This window comes from Chionomys nivalis, chromosome 18 (genome assembly GCF_950005125.1).
Source record: "Chionomys nivalis chromosome 18, mChiNiv1.1, whole genome shotgun sequence".
NCBI lineage: Eukaryota > Metazoa > Chordata > Mammalia > Rodentia > Cricetidae > Chionomys > Chionomys nivalis.
In genome coordinates, this window is record NC_080103.1 from 20,479,302 (window position 1) to 20,495,395 (window position 16,094).

Genomic DNA, 16,094 nt, shown 5'->3' on the forward strand with positions numbered 1-16,094 from the left:
CACTTCCTAAGGAGACATGGTGCTATTTATTTGACACAAGGAAGGAAAGGTGATGACATTGATGACAGAAGTAAGCAACCAAATCTGATGAGGAGATTTGTGAATATAATGATTAGTCATGTACATACCTTGGGTAAACACTGTCTGTTGAGAAACCCTTGTGATAAGTAGGCACTCAGATGGTAGAAAAAGCCATTCATGACCTGCTTGACCAGTACTGCAGGAATCATGGCCAAGCTCATTCTTGTTGCTGGTGAGTCTGTAGCCTTGTTTTGTGTCTGTCTTTTTCAGGCTCTCATAATCATGAAACAGTCATTACACTACACCTCTATACTTTTCCTTCCTTTCTTCTCACTACATGCATTCTTCCTTCATGCAATCAGTCTTTCTCTTGTTCTCAAAGCTCATGCCACTGGCATGGCCACAAAAGCAAGTCTCCTTTCCTGCCCCATCCAGTCATTCTTTTTATGCACTTATCTTCCTGCACAATATGCCTTAAATGATTTGTGTTCAATTATTTCTTCGTGTCTTGGAACTAAATCCTTTGGAGGTAAAATCCACAGGAATAGACATAAAGCCATGCAAGTTGTCATTGCTTTGCTTTCTGCAGGATTATTTCTTTCCTTTATAGTCCTGGTTAGGTGATGATGACATACGTGTTCCTCTGAGACATTTAATCCAAGTGGTGAATTAAGTAGTTGTTAAGGCCCAGTTCACATCTAAAGCTTGCCATCTGCTTTAAATTTGTGCTTTAGAAACTTTATTTTTCTTCAAAGACTTTTCAAAGGGATACTGAAACCCAATGTATAAAAGAAGCAGTGGCCCACTTCTCTTGACAGTGTTCAAGCTTGTGGTTCCAGTACTCAGGTGACACAGGCAGGAGGGTCTCCATGTCAAGGCCAGATTGTGCTGTAGAGTGACGTGATGTCTAAAAGACAGTGCTCTACTGAAGCCAAGGAGCAGCTTCTGGAGGCTTGCATCGTACATTCTCTAGGAAATCTTCTCTGAAGATGCTTCTAACATATTCCTGCTGCTCGACTCACTTCTTTGGAGGATGTCTTATCTGTTGAAGTCCTGAGCTCATATCAGCTCTGGAAATGAGACACATCTGATGCACGGTCACTGAGTGCAGTGAATTTGGAGCAATTTCAGTCAGCCCTGCTTCACAGATAGTAGACTTACAAAAAAATTTTATGACTCAGAATGGAGAAAAGGGTGATGCGTATTTTTGAATAACTGGTAAAGTGTAGATCAAAGAATGTTTACTGAAAAGTTCGTTCTTTTACACAAGTCACAACACATGGCAAGCAGGATGAACCATAAGGCTCTAGAGTTATATCTGAGAGGATTCAGGCAGCCGGTTCAGAACAAATGTGTATTTTCTCTCACTAGGTCTGGCCCTTCTGCTGAATGCTTATCTGGGTAAGTCACAATTCCATGTTTTATTGGCTACAAAATGATTAGATACCATAAAACTGAAACACCCAAATTTACATAAAACAATTGTCTGATTAATATAATTAAAAATACACCCAGGTAAAGTCAGACTTCTGTCTTTGTGGGACCACCAGCTCTTCAATATTGACACTGAGACTTATTATTAAATATGGGAGCCTGGCTTTTAGCTTAGGCTTGTTACCAACTAACTCTATGACTAAAATTAACCTGTTTTTATTAATCTATATTCTACTATGTGGCTTTTACCTGTCTCCCCTTCTGTATGCCTGACCTATTCCTTAACTCACTGGCGTCACTCTTGCAGGCAGATTCTAACTGCCTGAGTTTCTCCTTCTGCTTAGAATTCCTGCCTTTCCTTTCCTGTCTAGTTTTGGCCACTCAGATTTTTTATTAATACAGTCACAGTGACACAACTTCAGACAGTGTACAAATATCCAGCATCACCCCAGTATTACTCTATTTGGGAAATAAAACAAGACATAAAACATAATAGAAAGAGAGAGATGGGTTTGTTTTGTGTAAGAGTAGACTTTTAGCTCAATCATTACTACTATCCTCTATAGCTTGACCACCTAAGGGTTCTTAAATTATCATTCACTGAGCTTCATGGGACCACTGGACTCGAAGAACTATGAGATTCTATCTTAGAAGAAGACTAAGATTTTCCAAACTCTCAAAGAGAATATAAACCATTTCTTAGCTCATCTGTAGGAGTGCTCAACTAGTTACCTCCAGCTGGAGATCAGGCTTATGAGGTGGGTGGGTGGGGCATAAGCAAAGCCCAAACTTTCATCATAGTTCAGTGATATCTATACTGGACCATCATCCTTATTTTTAACCACCACAGGGTCTGCTTACAAACTGGTATGCTACTTCTCCAACTGGGCCCAGTATCGGCCAGGCCTAGGGCGTTTCACACCTGATAACATCGACCCTTGCCTGTGTACTCACCTGATCTATGCTTTTGCTGGGATGCAGAACAATGAGATCACCACCATAGAATGGAATGATGTAGAGTTATACAAAGCTTTCAATGACCTCAAAAACAGGTAAAAGAAAGGGGTAAATATCTAAATTAGAATCATTTGAATAAGTTGTTGCCAAGTCCCAGTTTCTTTAAAGATATTAGTCAAAACTGAATATCAAAAGTCAATGTTTATTATCAATCTATCATCTATCTATCTTTGTATCTATTATCTATGATCTTTTACTTTTAAAAATTAGTTTTTAGAATTTGTATAAATGTATTCAAATCATATTACTACCTCCCCCATATTCCTCATATGCTCTCTCTTTCTCTACCTATACAACTTTATTGTCCTCATCTTTGTTTTAAACTCACATAGTCTAATTTGCGCTGTCTATATATTCCTAAGTGTGTGGGAATTAACTGGAATAATGTTTGCCTACAAGGAGTCAACCACTTTCCCAGAACCTATCATTTGGCACCAGTGCTTCAGCTAGAGATGTGACCTTATGCCCACCCTCTCTTTCCATGATGGTATTTAGTCTGGCTCAAGATCTTGGATGTCTTGTGCAGGGTGTTCCACTTTCAGTGAAGTGCATTCATATGTGCAACTTCCCTGTTGTTTCTGGAAAACAACATATTGTAGTTCACTGTCTCTGCTTCTTTCTACCTTCTCTTCTGTGATATTTCCCTCTTTGATTTATGGCTTGGTGCACATAATAAAACTCATAAAGGCATTATTGTCAGGACCAAGAACCTGTGGATAGACAGGTTCTTTTGATTTCTTGTTGATACAAATTGTTTTCAAAATATGTTACAATACTATGAATTGTAGGCCGTATGTTGTAGTGATAAGCTCTGAACTCATTCTATCTGATTCAACGTTTGTATTGCTGACCAACATCTCTTTAATCCTTTCTCTCTCTGCTTAAGCATTATAACTTTAATATGATCATTTTTGCTTCATTTTATTATATTTTATTTTGTCATGTTTAGCTATCTTTTAGAAGCCTATTGTTTTCTAATAATAGTAAGAAAGGGAATGAATACAGAGAGAAGAGTAAAGCTGAAAGAGTGGGAGTTTTTGAGGGGGGAGAAATAATAATCAGGGTATATTGTATGAAAAGAAATCTATTTTCAATGAAAACAAAAAAATAAAATTCTGCCATCTACTTTTCTGAGTTCAAATATTTTAGATCTGCTTATAAGTGAGATCTTGTATTATTTGTTAATCTATGTCTTTAATTTTTAATTTCAGCTAACATGTCTTCAAAATTAGAAATTTTGTTTCAAATGGCAGATTTTATTCTTTTAATGATTGTATAACATATTTATTTGCATATTATAGCACATGGTTTCTAAAGTTTCATTCTTTTTCTAGACATTTGCAGTGATTTTGTACCTTAAATAACTAATAATAATGCTACAATGAATATTGAAGTGCTATCATTGACAATATGGCTTATCTATTCTGTTTTTGATAAAATCCACTCTCAATAATGTTTTAGTTTACATTTTTTCCTGATGAGTAATTGGCCAACTATTTTATATGTCTTTAGTACATTTAAAGTATTATTTGAAAACATCTATTCAGGGTCTTCTCCCTTTTACAATTAGGTTGTTTCCTTAAAATTGAGATGAGTTCTTCATATGTTTGGAATAGCATTCCTAGCAAGATAAATAGTTTGCAGATATTTTCTCCTCTTCATTAAGCTGAAAATCAATCTACTTCCAGATCCAGTCCATCACTCATGGGTATATACTCAATGAATTCTACATCTTACTGTAGAGATACTTGCTTATCCATGGTCACTGCTGTACTCTTCATAATAGCCAGAAATGGGAAACAGCTTAATTGTCCATCAGCTGATGAGTAGATAATGAAAACATGACACATTTATACAATATGGTATTACTCAACTGTCAAGAAAAATGAAATTTGCAGGTAAATGGATGGAGTTAGAAACCATCATCCTGAGCAAGGTAACCTGGACTCAAAGATAATCATCACATATTTTCTCTTATATGTGGATGTTTGACTTTAAGCTTTGCGTATGTGTGTTTCATCTGAATAGCCACAGAGGTTATGTAATTAAAAAAGGATCAGGCAGGAGGATACACTCTTCCAAAACAGAAAACAAAATATAGTTTTATAAAGAGATAAAAGGAAAATAGAATAGGAAGATTAGGTCGTGGAGGGGATGGTGGGCTGAATAAATGAGAGAATAAGAGGAGTGACAATATACACTAAAGGCTTTTTGACAAATCATATGGAAACCTACTACTATAGAGATTATATATATTAGATTACACATTATATATAAAGATATTTTTCTTTTATTTAAGATAGATTCTCTTATCATACAACATATCAAGATTACAGTTTCCCCTTTCTCTTCTCCTCCCATTCTTCCCTACTTCCCTTTTCTGAAAGAGTACTCCCTTTCTGTCTTTTACTAGAAAAGAAAAGGCTTATAAAAATAATAATTAAAAATGATAAGAATAAGATAAAACTACCATATTGAAGTTGGACATGGAAAACCAATAGTAGAAAAAGAGTATGAAGCACAGTCTCAAGAATCACAGTTCCACTTGCTTTTACAGTGAGGAGCACCATAATATACTAAACTAATATTTATAGTATGTATGAAGAAAACTTGTTCCTGACTACTGTAGACCATGTGATTGATTTTTCAGCTCTATGAGCTTATGTTTACTTGTTTAGTTGATTCAGAAGTCCTTGGTCTTCTGGTGTCCTCTGTCTCCTCTTGATCTTAGAACCTTTCTGCCAGCCTGGTGGTGGTGGCACATGTCTTTAATCCCAACAGTCAGCAGTCAGGTTCAGGCAGATCTCTGCGTGTTCAAGACCAGCATGGACTACAGAATGAATACAAGATAGCCAAAGCTACACAGAAAAACTCTGTTTAAAAAACAAAACAAAGCAAAATGAATCTGCTTCTCATTTGGTAAGGATTCCCTGAGCACAGAGGAGAAGGACTTGATGGGGACCTCTCAGTTTCACTCTCCCAATGTATAATGTCTGACTGTGGGTCTCTGACTCTGTTCCCATCTGCTGCCAGAAGAAGTCTTTTTGATGATGATTAGATAAGGCACTAGTCTATGACTATAGCAGAATACTATTAGGAGTTATTTTATTTGTATTTATTTCTTTATTTATAGATCAGCAGTGTTTTGTTTTACCCTAGTTCTTTGGGCTATCCATTCGCTCATTCTTGGCCACCCTAGAAGTGTCAGCATGAGTTACCTTTTGTGGAGTGGGTCTTAGGTCAAATCAGACATTGGTTGGCTTCTCGCAGAAGTTCTGTGCCACCATTGTAGTAGCGTATTTTATAGCAGGACAGATTGTAGGTTGAAGATTTTGTGCCTGTGTTGGTGTCCATGTTTGTGTTTCAGTAGCCTGCAAAGTACTTTCCCACACCAAAGAGACTAGGACACAGGGTTGAAGGCTACATGTGGGCACCAGCTTAGCTTCTCCATGTTCGATGAGAGATGTATGGATGTTTTCCTTGGCAATGGGTCCCCACTGTCAGTATGTGGAGAGTGGCCTTTTGTTTTAGCAACATCCTGGGTGCATTTGGGGATTTCCAAGGGATACCCTTGGCCAACAACTCAATTAAATGCAAATTGGTCCTACAACTGAATAACTTACCTGGCTAAAAGTGGTGAATAGTTGAGATATCATATCCCCCATTATTAGTAATCCTCATGAGGGTCACCTTTATAGATTTGAGGACATTTCCATTTTATTAGGTTTCCACTCAACAACCTCAAATTCCCCTCCCCATTCTAACTGTGTAGTTGGGACTTTTTCTCTCCTACCAGTCAGGTCCCAATGCAGGGCATGGAGACTTTCTTAATTATGAAAGCTCAGTTAATAGCTTAGACTGGTTTCTAACTAGCTCCTAGAACTTAAATCAACCCATTTCTATCAATTTGCATCCTGCCACATGGCTCTTGGCATGTTAACTTTTTCTTTTCATTGTTTTTCTTGAGCTATACATTTTCCCTCACTCCCTTCACTTTCTCCCCTACTTTTACCCTCTCCCATGACCTCCAAGTGACCAAGTTATTCAGGAGATCTTGCCATTTTCTCCTTCCTATACAGATCCTTGAATGTCTCTCTTGGGTCTCCCCTTTGTTGTTTAGATTCTCTGGGGTTGTGGACTGTAGGCTGTTTTTTCTTTGACTTCTGTCTAAAAACTACTTATTTAGTGAGTGCATATTATATTTGCTTTTCTGGGCTTGGTTTACCTCACTCAATAGGACTTTTTCTAGATCCACCCATTTGTCTGCAAATTTAAGATGTCATTATTTTTTACTTTTGTGCAGTACTCCATTGTGTAAATGTAACACATCTTCTTTATCCATTCTTCAGTTGAGGGGTAGCTAGGTTGTTTACAGGTTCTGGTTATTATGAGTAGTGCTGCTTTGAACACAGTTGATCACATGTTCTTGTGGTATGGTTGAGCATCCTTTGGGTATATATCAGACAATGGTATTGCTGGGTCTTGAGATAGATTATTTCCTTATTTTCTGAGAAACCCCCATACTGTTTCCCAAAGTAGTACAAGTTTTCACTCCCACCATCAATGGAGGAACATTCTTGAAGAAATTAGAAATATAAGATATTTTCATTACAGTTTATAATACCGATACTACAGCTATGAAGTAGCAATGAAATAATTTTATGTTTGGGCATCACCCCAACATGAGGAACTATATTAAAGGGTCACAGCATTAGGAAGGTTGAGAACCATTTGCCCTAAAGTAATATTGTCAGAATCTTAGGGGAAAGGAAAATAAAGCTAGAGTTTTCATGTCCTCTCACTACCCTTGCACTTGATTCTTATGATACAGTTGTTTCATCAGTACTATTCCCATCTATGTTTGTAAAGTTAAGTCAATTAACTTATATTAATTATTATAGTGTATACTAAAGTAATTACACTTTAGCATTATTCAACACTTTATCTGATGAAACAGCAAGGAGGTAATTATGCTTCTAAGTTATATGTAGTACAAATACTGCTAGTACAAGACAATAAGACTGAAGAGTTGTATAGATCTGATTTCTCTGAGTGGCTCTGACCTCATTTATGGTGGTAATAAAGTTCAGTAGTGGAAGAAAATACCTCAAATAAATCTTCAGCAGACAGTATGACACCGCCCTATTCTTCATAGTTTCAGCAGACACAATACTATAAACAGCAATGCTGTTTTAAATGGCAGGACCCATGAATTTAAACATTTCTCTCCCTTTTTTCTTTTGCTTTAAAGGAATAGCAAATTGAAAACCCTCTTGGCCATTGGAGGCTGGAACTTTGGATCTGGCCCGTAAGTTCTCTTTAGAAAAACAATTGTTCATTAAAAGTGATGTATTTCAAGCATGATCCTTGCCCTTTTAGATTTCAAAACTCCTGATGGATATTAAGGACTGCCATTAAATTAAGGTCTAACTTAATAAAGTACCATAAAAGGTCATAATTCTTATTAGAAAATTTTAGGACGTCTATTGTGACTTTCCTAGGGATAAATTTTGATGGATGCTTTGGGATGCCATCCTCTGAGTTTTAGCTGCTTGCTTCTAAAGAAGCCTCTTCATAAAGTATATAAAGGGCACAAGGATTGATGAAGGTTGTGTATATCTTTTGTCTGTCTTCCTGACAGGTATACCAACAAGACTTACTTGAATACACATGAACTTGGAGTGTATTTGAAGATACAGAATTGTCTGTGAACTAAGTTAGTTAGGCATGAAAAACAACAAGGCAATTTGCAAAAAAACCCATCTAAGTTGGGAGTGGGGATGAATGATAGGATAATGTGGATTCTGTGGTACTGTGACTGGCAAGAGTAATGATTACAAAGAGAGAACCCTGGAATGTACTTTAATTCTCAATCAGGTCCCGGGTAAGGACAGTGAGGAAGAAATTGAACTGCAAATTGTTTTTATTCTGATACATAAAAAATGTCAAGATCTTATGCTGCCTTATTTTGGTTTGTCTCAGCTTCACTACGATGGTCTCCACTTCCCAGAACCGCAACACCTTCATCACTTCAGCCATCAAATTCCTGCGACAGTATGGGTTTGATGGACTGGATCTGGACTGGGAATACCCAGGCTCTCGTGGAAGCCCTTCTGATGACAAGCATCTCTTCACTGTCCTGGTGAAGGTGAGAAAAATGGGAAGAGGTGGTATCCCCATAATTCAAAGCCTATTTTTTCCCAAGGACAATTGAGTGCTTGCATAGTAGAACCAAATATGACTTGATAATTATGGAATCTTAGCATAGTAAAGGTGCTTAGATACCATGCACTCCTTGAACAAACTACGTATTGGACATTATATGCTGTTTTCAGAACAATTCATTTCATCTTAACATTTACTCTATTATGTAGGTTTGCTAAGCATTAGGGTCCTCATTTTACAGACAAGCAACTTAGGCACTGAAAATATGCAAGTATATTGACTGTCACAGAGCTAGTAAGTGTCACTAATACCCGTGCTGTCTGTTACTGAGTCATTGCACAAAACTATCTACTGTTATTGAGGAATTTAGCTCTGTGCAAGTTATTTGTTAAAAGCCAAAACCAAGGATAAGGCAGAATCTTGACTTTATAGAACACATATCTGAGGAATGGAGCACGAGCAATAACTCTAGTACATTTTGATAAATACTGATGTATTAACGGTCTACTGACTCCAAAACCAAATGAGGAGTTACCTGATTCTGCTGTTGTGCAAAGACACAAGGAGCATTCTAGGCAAAGTGACGTTGGATTTCATTGAGAGAACTTGGTGTTATCCAATTCAGTGAGGGTGGAAATCACACAAGAGAAGACAGATTTGTGTGTGCAAGTGGGGAACGAGTTTCAAGCCTGTGAGAAAAATAGGTGGCAAGAATCAGACCATGTGGAGACTTATATTGAGTTAAAGAATTCTGAACCTATCTAAGGACAATGTAGATCTTTGAAAGATTTCATGACCAATAAATATGACAAGACTTGGAATTTTGGAATGGTTATTTCTGGATTAACTATGACTCATGAATTGGGAGTGCAGAGGCAGGATAAAGCAGGAGTTCAAAGAAGTAAGTGAGGCAAAAGGTGACGAAGGTCCCCCTAGTGGCCTTAACACTGGAAGAAGAAGAGAATATACAGAGATCTATAAAAAGAACAAATATCATTAAGAATTGGGTTTGAAGTAGAAAGGATCCCTAGTTTTTTGAATTTGAAGACTAGTTTTATTGTAGTGGAGCTGGTATAGATAGGAAGAATAATGAGGTTGTTTTATTTAGCTTTGAATATGCATATGTCACATCTGGAATAACCACAAATAATTGAATAAATACCAATCTAGAGGTCACAATAAAAAGCACTTCTGAGCTCATCAGGAAATGTATATAATTGCTAAGAAAAAATAAATGGAATTGTAAAGCAATAGTTATTATGTTTGTCAAATTGGGAAAGAAATTGGTAGTTAATAAATTGACACTTTACACCACAGCAATAAGAAAACCTGTTTTTATTTGTTTTCATTGTTTTTATTTTTGTACATTGTGAGTAGAAGCAGTGATTAGAGGTCCACAAACAGTGTAGCAAAGTAGGCTGCATGTTGGAGTTGTTTCTGTTTTGGAGAAGTATTTGATGTTCAAGAGTGAATATCTTAGCATGCACCTTCTGGGTGTGTAGTTTCCACCGTGTAAATGAGTGAAGTCCTGACTACGCACCTACTAAACACATCCTCTCCTGTCATACAATCTCTTCCAGGGAAATCAAGTCTGCAATACTGAGGGACACAAAAGCTAAGGTGGTCTTGGTTGATCACAGTTTCATCCTAGGCAGTCTAAGGTGAGGTAGTATGTGGTTTTGTCTGGCACTTCTAGTTAGCAGTTTGGCTGGAGACAAATGGTTTTCATTTTGAAATTTCTGGACCAAGCCTGTGAAATTATCCTGTTCGTTTTCTGACCTTTCAGTGACCTCACCACAACATGGGTTTCATATAACAATGTAAATTATTTTCTTCATCAATTCATGTGTCAGGTGCTGCCAAACAAACTTTTTCTACACTATTACTCTCATTTGCTAATCAAAAGCTGGTTGGCTGATATCTGGGCAGGAAGTGTGAGAGTCAGACTCGTAGAATTTTGGGAAGAGGAAGGCCAGACACAGAGAGCCACCAGAAATAAGCAAGATGAGAATGTTGGATTGAGAATAGGTACCAAGCCATATGGCTAAACAGAGATAAGAGTTATTGATTAATTTAAGTGTAACAGTTAGTAACAAGCGTGAGCTATTGTCTGAGCACTTTTGAATAATATTAATCGTTTGGTTTGGTATTTGGTATTAATCAGTTGGGATAGGAAAACATCTGTTTACAATCGGATTATCAGCAGGCTTCATAATAACTTCAATTTTGGACTAGTGAGATGCTTTGGTAGGTTTTTTGTCCAAAGTATGAGAACCTGAGTTCAAGTTTCTAGAGCCCACATTAGGCCAAATGCAGCAATGCACATCCGCAGTCCTAGGCTTCCTATAGAGATGGGAGGTAGAGACAGGAGCATCCCTGGAATCATGTGGACAAGCTAGTCTGGCAAGCACAGTAGCAAAGAACAAAATGAACTGCCTCAAAGAAGGTAGAAGGTGAGACTGGCAATTGTGGTTGTCACAAGTGCTTGTATTCACACATGTGAACATGAACATTTTATGTGTATGTATGTATATATTGCATACATGTATGTGGGGTGTCATTCCACAAACATTGTCCACCTTGATTTTTGAGTCAGTTTCTCAGAATCCTAAAAATAATGAGTGGTACAGGCCAGTTGGCCAGTGAACCCTAGGGATCTTTCTGTCTCAGTTTCATCAGAACCAAGATTAACAAAAATGTGCAGCTTCGTTTTGCTTAAACATTTTATGTGTGTTCTGTGGGAATTGAAATCTTTAACCCAGGTCCTTCTGCCTGCCTGGTAAGCACTTCATCCACTGAGATATTTCCACAGGCTCACTTTAGCCTTTGTTGAATAGCTCCAAAGATCAGAAATGGCAATTTTTTCTTAGTTGAAACATGACCACGTAAATTATAACATATAATCATTGACTACAGTTCTGTTCAATGAAGTGACAGAGAATAAAACCACAGACATTACAATATCTGTGTTTACCATTTGAAGACAGACATAACAATCTGCTTATATTCTTCTTCTTCCAGTAAGATATTTCACTTTTTTAAAGTGACAACCTGCACAGCAATGTTCAGAGCTATCCCTGGAATGCTCTGGTGACGCAAATAATGCCATTATCAGAGCTCAACTCAGTGTTCCAAATACATGAGAGTCATACAGAATGCGGGTGAACTAACATCTGTCACTGAGTTGGACCTGTCACCCAGACATTGTCCCTTTCCCACTTGCTAATTCAGTACTTTATTGATTGATATGTTGGTGTTGTAAGGTGAATGGAAGCAACTTTCTATACTGCTGACAACTAGTTAAAGGGCGCCAATGAGAGTGTAGCTTTATAAAATTTCCTACTGTCATGCATATTGCATAGCTGTAATTTTTAAAATTAATGTTATCTATACTATTGAAATTATTAAGATATTGATAGACTAAATCAGACAAAATAGATGAAAGCACTTTAGAGAAGAAAGACGCTGTGAAAATATGGATTCATTATATATACATCTCTGACACTAACTTCAAATATGCTTACCTTGTTCTACAGGAGATTCGTGAAGCTTTTGAGAAGGAGGCTAATGAGAACAACAAGCCCAGGTTGTTGATAACTGCGGCTGTAGCTGCTGGCGTTTCCACCATTGAGGCTGGCTATGAGATCCATGAAGTTTCCCAGTGAGTGATGTACTTATTCTAAACTTCTGCAGGAACAATTAGAGCACGGTGGTTATGCTAAAAATGTCTTGCGCTCAAGACCTTGTCTGTGAATTTGCTTTGGAATAGGTGTCTTTGTCTGCATAGATGTGAGAAACAGTTATCAGAAACGTTTAAATAAGTTTAAATCTTAACTACCTATCAGGTACCTAGATCAAATCCATGTCATGACATATGACCTCCATGGCTCCTGGGATGGCTACACAGGAGAGAACAGTCCCCTCTACAAATACCCTACTGACACTGGCAGCAATGCTTACCTCAATGTGGTAAGACCCTACAGGAATGCAGAATGGGGATAAAGTAAACCATATGGAAATAAGGCCCCCAATTTACACAAGTTCAGCAACCGTCCAAATTAGATAAAGATCTTCTTAAGTTTCTGGATATATTTCATGAACTATAACTTCATCAAAAGTTTTTGAAAAGAAAATATCAAGAAATAAATCTATTGGTTATGAACATCTTATAATTTGCTTGCTAAAACAGGGAGCTAATATAATTAAATACTGACCACTTACTGTTTGGGTCCTGTTCCTAACCTACATTACAGGAGTATGCCATGAATTACTGGAAGAACAATGGAGCCCCAGCTGAGAAGCTCATTGTTGGATTCCCAGAATATGGACACAATTTTCTCCTGAGCAATCCCTCCAATAATGGAATTGGTGCCCCTACCTCTGGTGCTGGCCCTGCTGGACCCTATACCAGGGAGGCTGGGTTCTGGGCCTACTATGAGGTCAGTAGATTGGCTGTCTAGTGCTCTGTGAATTTCACACCCAACATGTACATAGCCTTCAATTTAGGATCTCCTGGATCTGAAAGTTCATTTTGCCTATTACCTACCTGTAGTCAACAGTTCACTCCTGGTGCCATATGTTTGGACAACAAGCTTCTAAATTTAATCCAAATAATATTTCTTCAAGCAAAAGATCATGCTACTAAGAACAGTTACATTAGCATAGAAACAAACCATATGAACATATTTCTCATTGTACTATGGATTTCAATATTTTAGTACTAAAATATGCATAAAACGTAAGAACTTGATAAATAACTCGATCTGGGAGTGTACACTATTTGCCTAGAATGCCACAGCCCTGGATATAATTTCTAGTAGCATAGGACAAAGCAAAGTAGTAAGATGTTGTACAATGACTTTTTGTAAAAAATATTCCAAGCCTTTTTGGTCGTTCATTTAATCTGAACATTTAGGAAGCTGAAACAGTCCTACGTCCAAAGCAAAGCATAGACAGAGTCTACCTTTAAAAGGGAAGACTAGGGATGTGATGTAGCTCAGTGACAGTCTGTACATTGCCACCACTGCCATGATGAAAACAACTCATTTTTTTTTTACTACAAACAAAACTGAATCATAAAGTTGAGGTAGCCCCAACTGAAGATAAGAAAGGAAAGAAATCAATGTTTCTCTCTTTCATGAAATTAACATGTGAACGGTTGAAATCTCTTGATGTTTAAAGATTTGCACCTTCCTGAAAAATGGAGCCACTGAGGTCTGGGATGCCCCTCAGGAAGTGCCCTATGCCTATAAAGGCAACGAGTGGGTTGGCTATGACAATGTCAGGAGCTTCGATGTCAAGGTAAGGTCAGCTCCTTGGATTTGCTGCCATCACAACACCAAAGCTCAGGAAAACAAATTAACCTTACACCTCCGATCTTTAAACAGACTCAGTGGCTTAAGCAGAACAATTTTGGAGGTGCCATGATCTGGGCCATTGATCTTGATGACTTCACTGGCTCTTTCTGTGACCAGGGCAAATTCCCTCTGACCGCTACTCTGAATAAGGCCCTCGGTGTGACCACAAGTAAGTGACAACCTGGGTATGCAGATGGTGTGTTTCCAATGTCCCTTTATCAATATAAAGGCAGGCTTGGCATGCTCAACCCCATTGCATGGGGTAAACTCTTCGCATTCCATTCCCTTGTTCTTGCCCAGGTGACCTTTCCTAAATCTCAACTTCTAGTGGAATTTTGGGAAACCAGCCTAACTTTGGTGTGTGTGGGAACAATTTTTATTTTTATTTTATTTTATTGAGCTATACATTTTCTCTGCTCTCCTCCTTGCCTCTCCATTCCCCCTCAACCCTCTCCCATGGTCCCCCTGCTCCCAATTTACTCAGGAGATCTGGAAAATTTATTTAGGACTTCAAGGTTCGTAAGAGTCTGCAGAAATTGTGCTTATCTTTAGCATACAAATCTGTGTGTGTGTCCTTTAATGTGTGTGTGTGTGTGTGTGTGTGTGTGTGTGTTATTCAATGTCTTGCTTAGGTTCCTGGGATGAAATAACAGGAAGTCATGCCAATAGTACTCTTATTTATCCACAACTCAGGGAATGTCTCAATCTCTCTGTTCTAGATTTTTTTCTCCGAGGTATTAATATTCAGATCTTAAAACCATCTCTTTGTGCTAATTCGTGAATGCCTTAGATGGCAAAAGAGAAAAAAATAGAAATCGGGACTGGATCCACACTTTTTTTCTTCATTCCTGATATGTAATCGTCTTTGAGTTTCTTCAGGTGTGAGACTTCAGCTAATTGAATACCCTCCTGGCAATAATGTACCTAGTTTTCTTTCCTTAGATGTGAAGTTCATAGCCATAGCAGGACCACCCTCTACTCTCTCTATTTGTATATTTTAGGTTGCACAGCCCCTGATGTGCCTACTGAGCCTACTGAGCCAGTGACTTCTCCTCCAGGAACTGGAAGTGGAAGCGGGAGTGGCAGTGGGAGCTCTGGAGGAAGCTCTGAAAGCAGTGGATTCTGTGCCGGCAAAGCTGATGGCCTGTACCCTGTGGCCGATGACAGAAATGCCCTCTGGCAGTGCTCCCACGGGATCACATACCAGCAGCACTGTCAGGCAGGCCTTGTCTTTGATACCAGCTGTACTTGCTGCAACTGGCCATGAACCTGACTCTGTCATGCTTTCCCAAACTTCTGCACTTTCCTTTATGCCTTGCCAAAGACATCTTGCTTCCATCTAAAGCTATGTAATAAAATCAGTTCCCAAACCTTGGGCGTCCTTGATTTTTATCCATTTAGAAAGACCAGCTCTCTCTCTCTCTCTCTCTCTCTCTCTCTCTCTCTCTCTCTGTGTGTGTGTGTGTGTGTGTGTGTGTGTGTGTGTGAGAGAGAGAGAGAGAGAGAGAGAGAGAGAGAGAGAGAGAGAGGAGGGAGGGAGAGAGAAGAGTGTGTGACAACATAGTGGAGTCACGAATTCTGCATTTTTTTTTTACCCTCTAATGTTCATGTGCACGAAAGCTTGGGCTCTAGAAGATCTTTGGTGGTGGGTCAATAACCTAGAGATCGTCTCCAAGTCTAGAGAATACACAGTGCTGCTTGCATTGCTAAGGAATAAAGTTCAAGATCCCCACTCTTGCTGGGGATCTGGTACTGTTCTAGCAACTCTGGAGTTGAAAGCAGTGGCTAGATACATGCCCTGGACTCCTCTTTGGATGCCTACCTAGCAAAAAGGCTTGCAGGTGTCTTTATCAAGAGTATCAAATTAACTCCTAATGATTTAGTGTCTCTCTAAAGTGTCACCAGAGATGCTTTGTTCTGCAGTAGAATACAACTAATGCAAAGACCCATAACTTGTCAATACGTGGAACACAGGAAACTGTGGAATGTTTATTTCTAAATGAGATATCTACATCACACTCCTCCTCCTGAGACTCAGGTATAATCATAGAAGAGGTTCTCAAAAGATTGTAAGAGTTGTAATCAGTGGATATATACAAG

At 38.3% G+C, this 16,094-nt stretch overlaps 1 protein-coding gene across 1 annotated transcript; it reads left to right on the top strand.

The window, feature by feature from the left end:
- Nucleotides 1-228: 228 nt before the first annotated feature.
- Nucleotides 229-15,261, top strand: LOC130889615 (acidic mammalian chitinase). The gene is made up of 11 exons (XM_057793472.1): nucleotides 229-253; nucleotides 1,393-1,422; nucleotides 2,306-2,507; nucleotides 7,724-7,780; nucleotides 8,455-8,620; nucleotides 12,174-12,298; nucleotides 12,483-12,606; nucleotides 12,891-13,076; nucleotides 13,819-13,938; nucleotides 14,025-14,163; nucleotides 14,996-15,261. Exons 1-11 carry the CDS (start codon nucleotides 229-231, stop codon nucleotides 15,259-15,261), a joined length of 1,440 nt encoding a protein of 479 aa, XP_057649455.1.
- The last annotated feature ends 833 nt before the right edge of the window (nucleotides 15,262-16,094 follow it).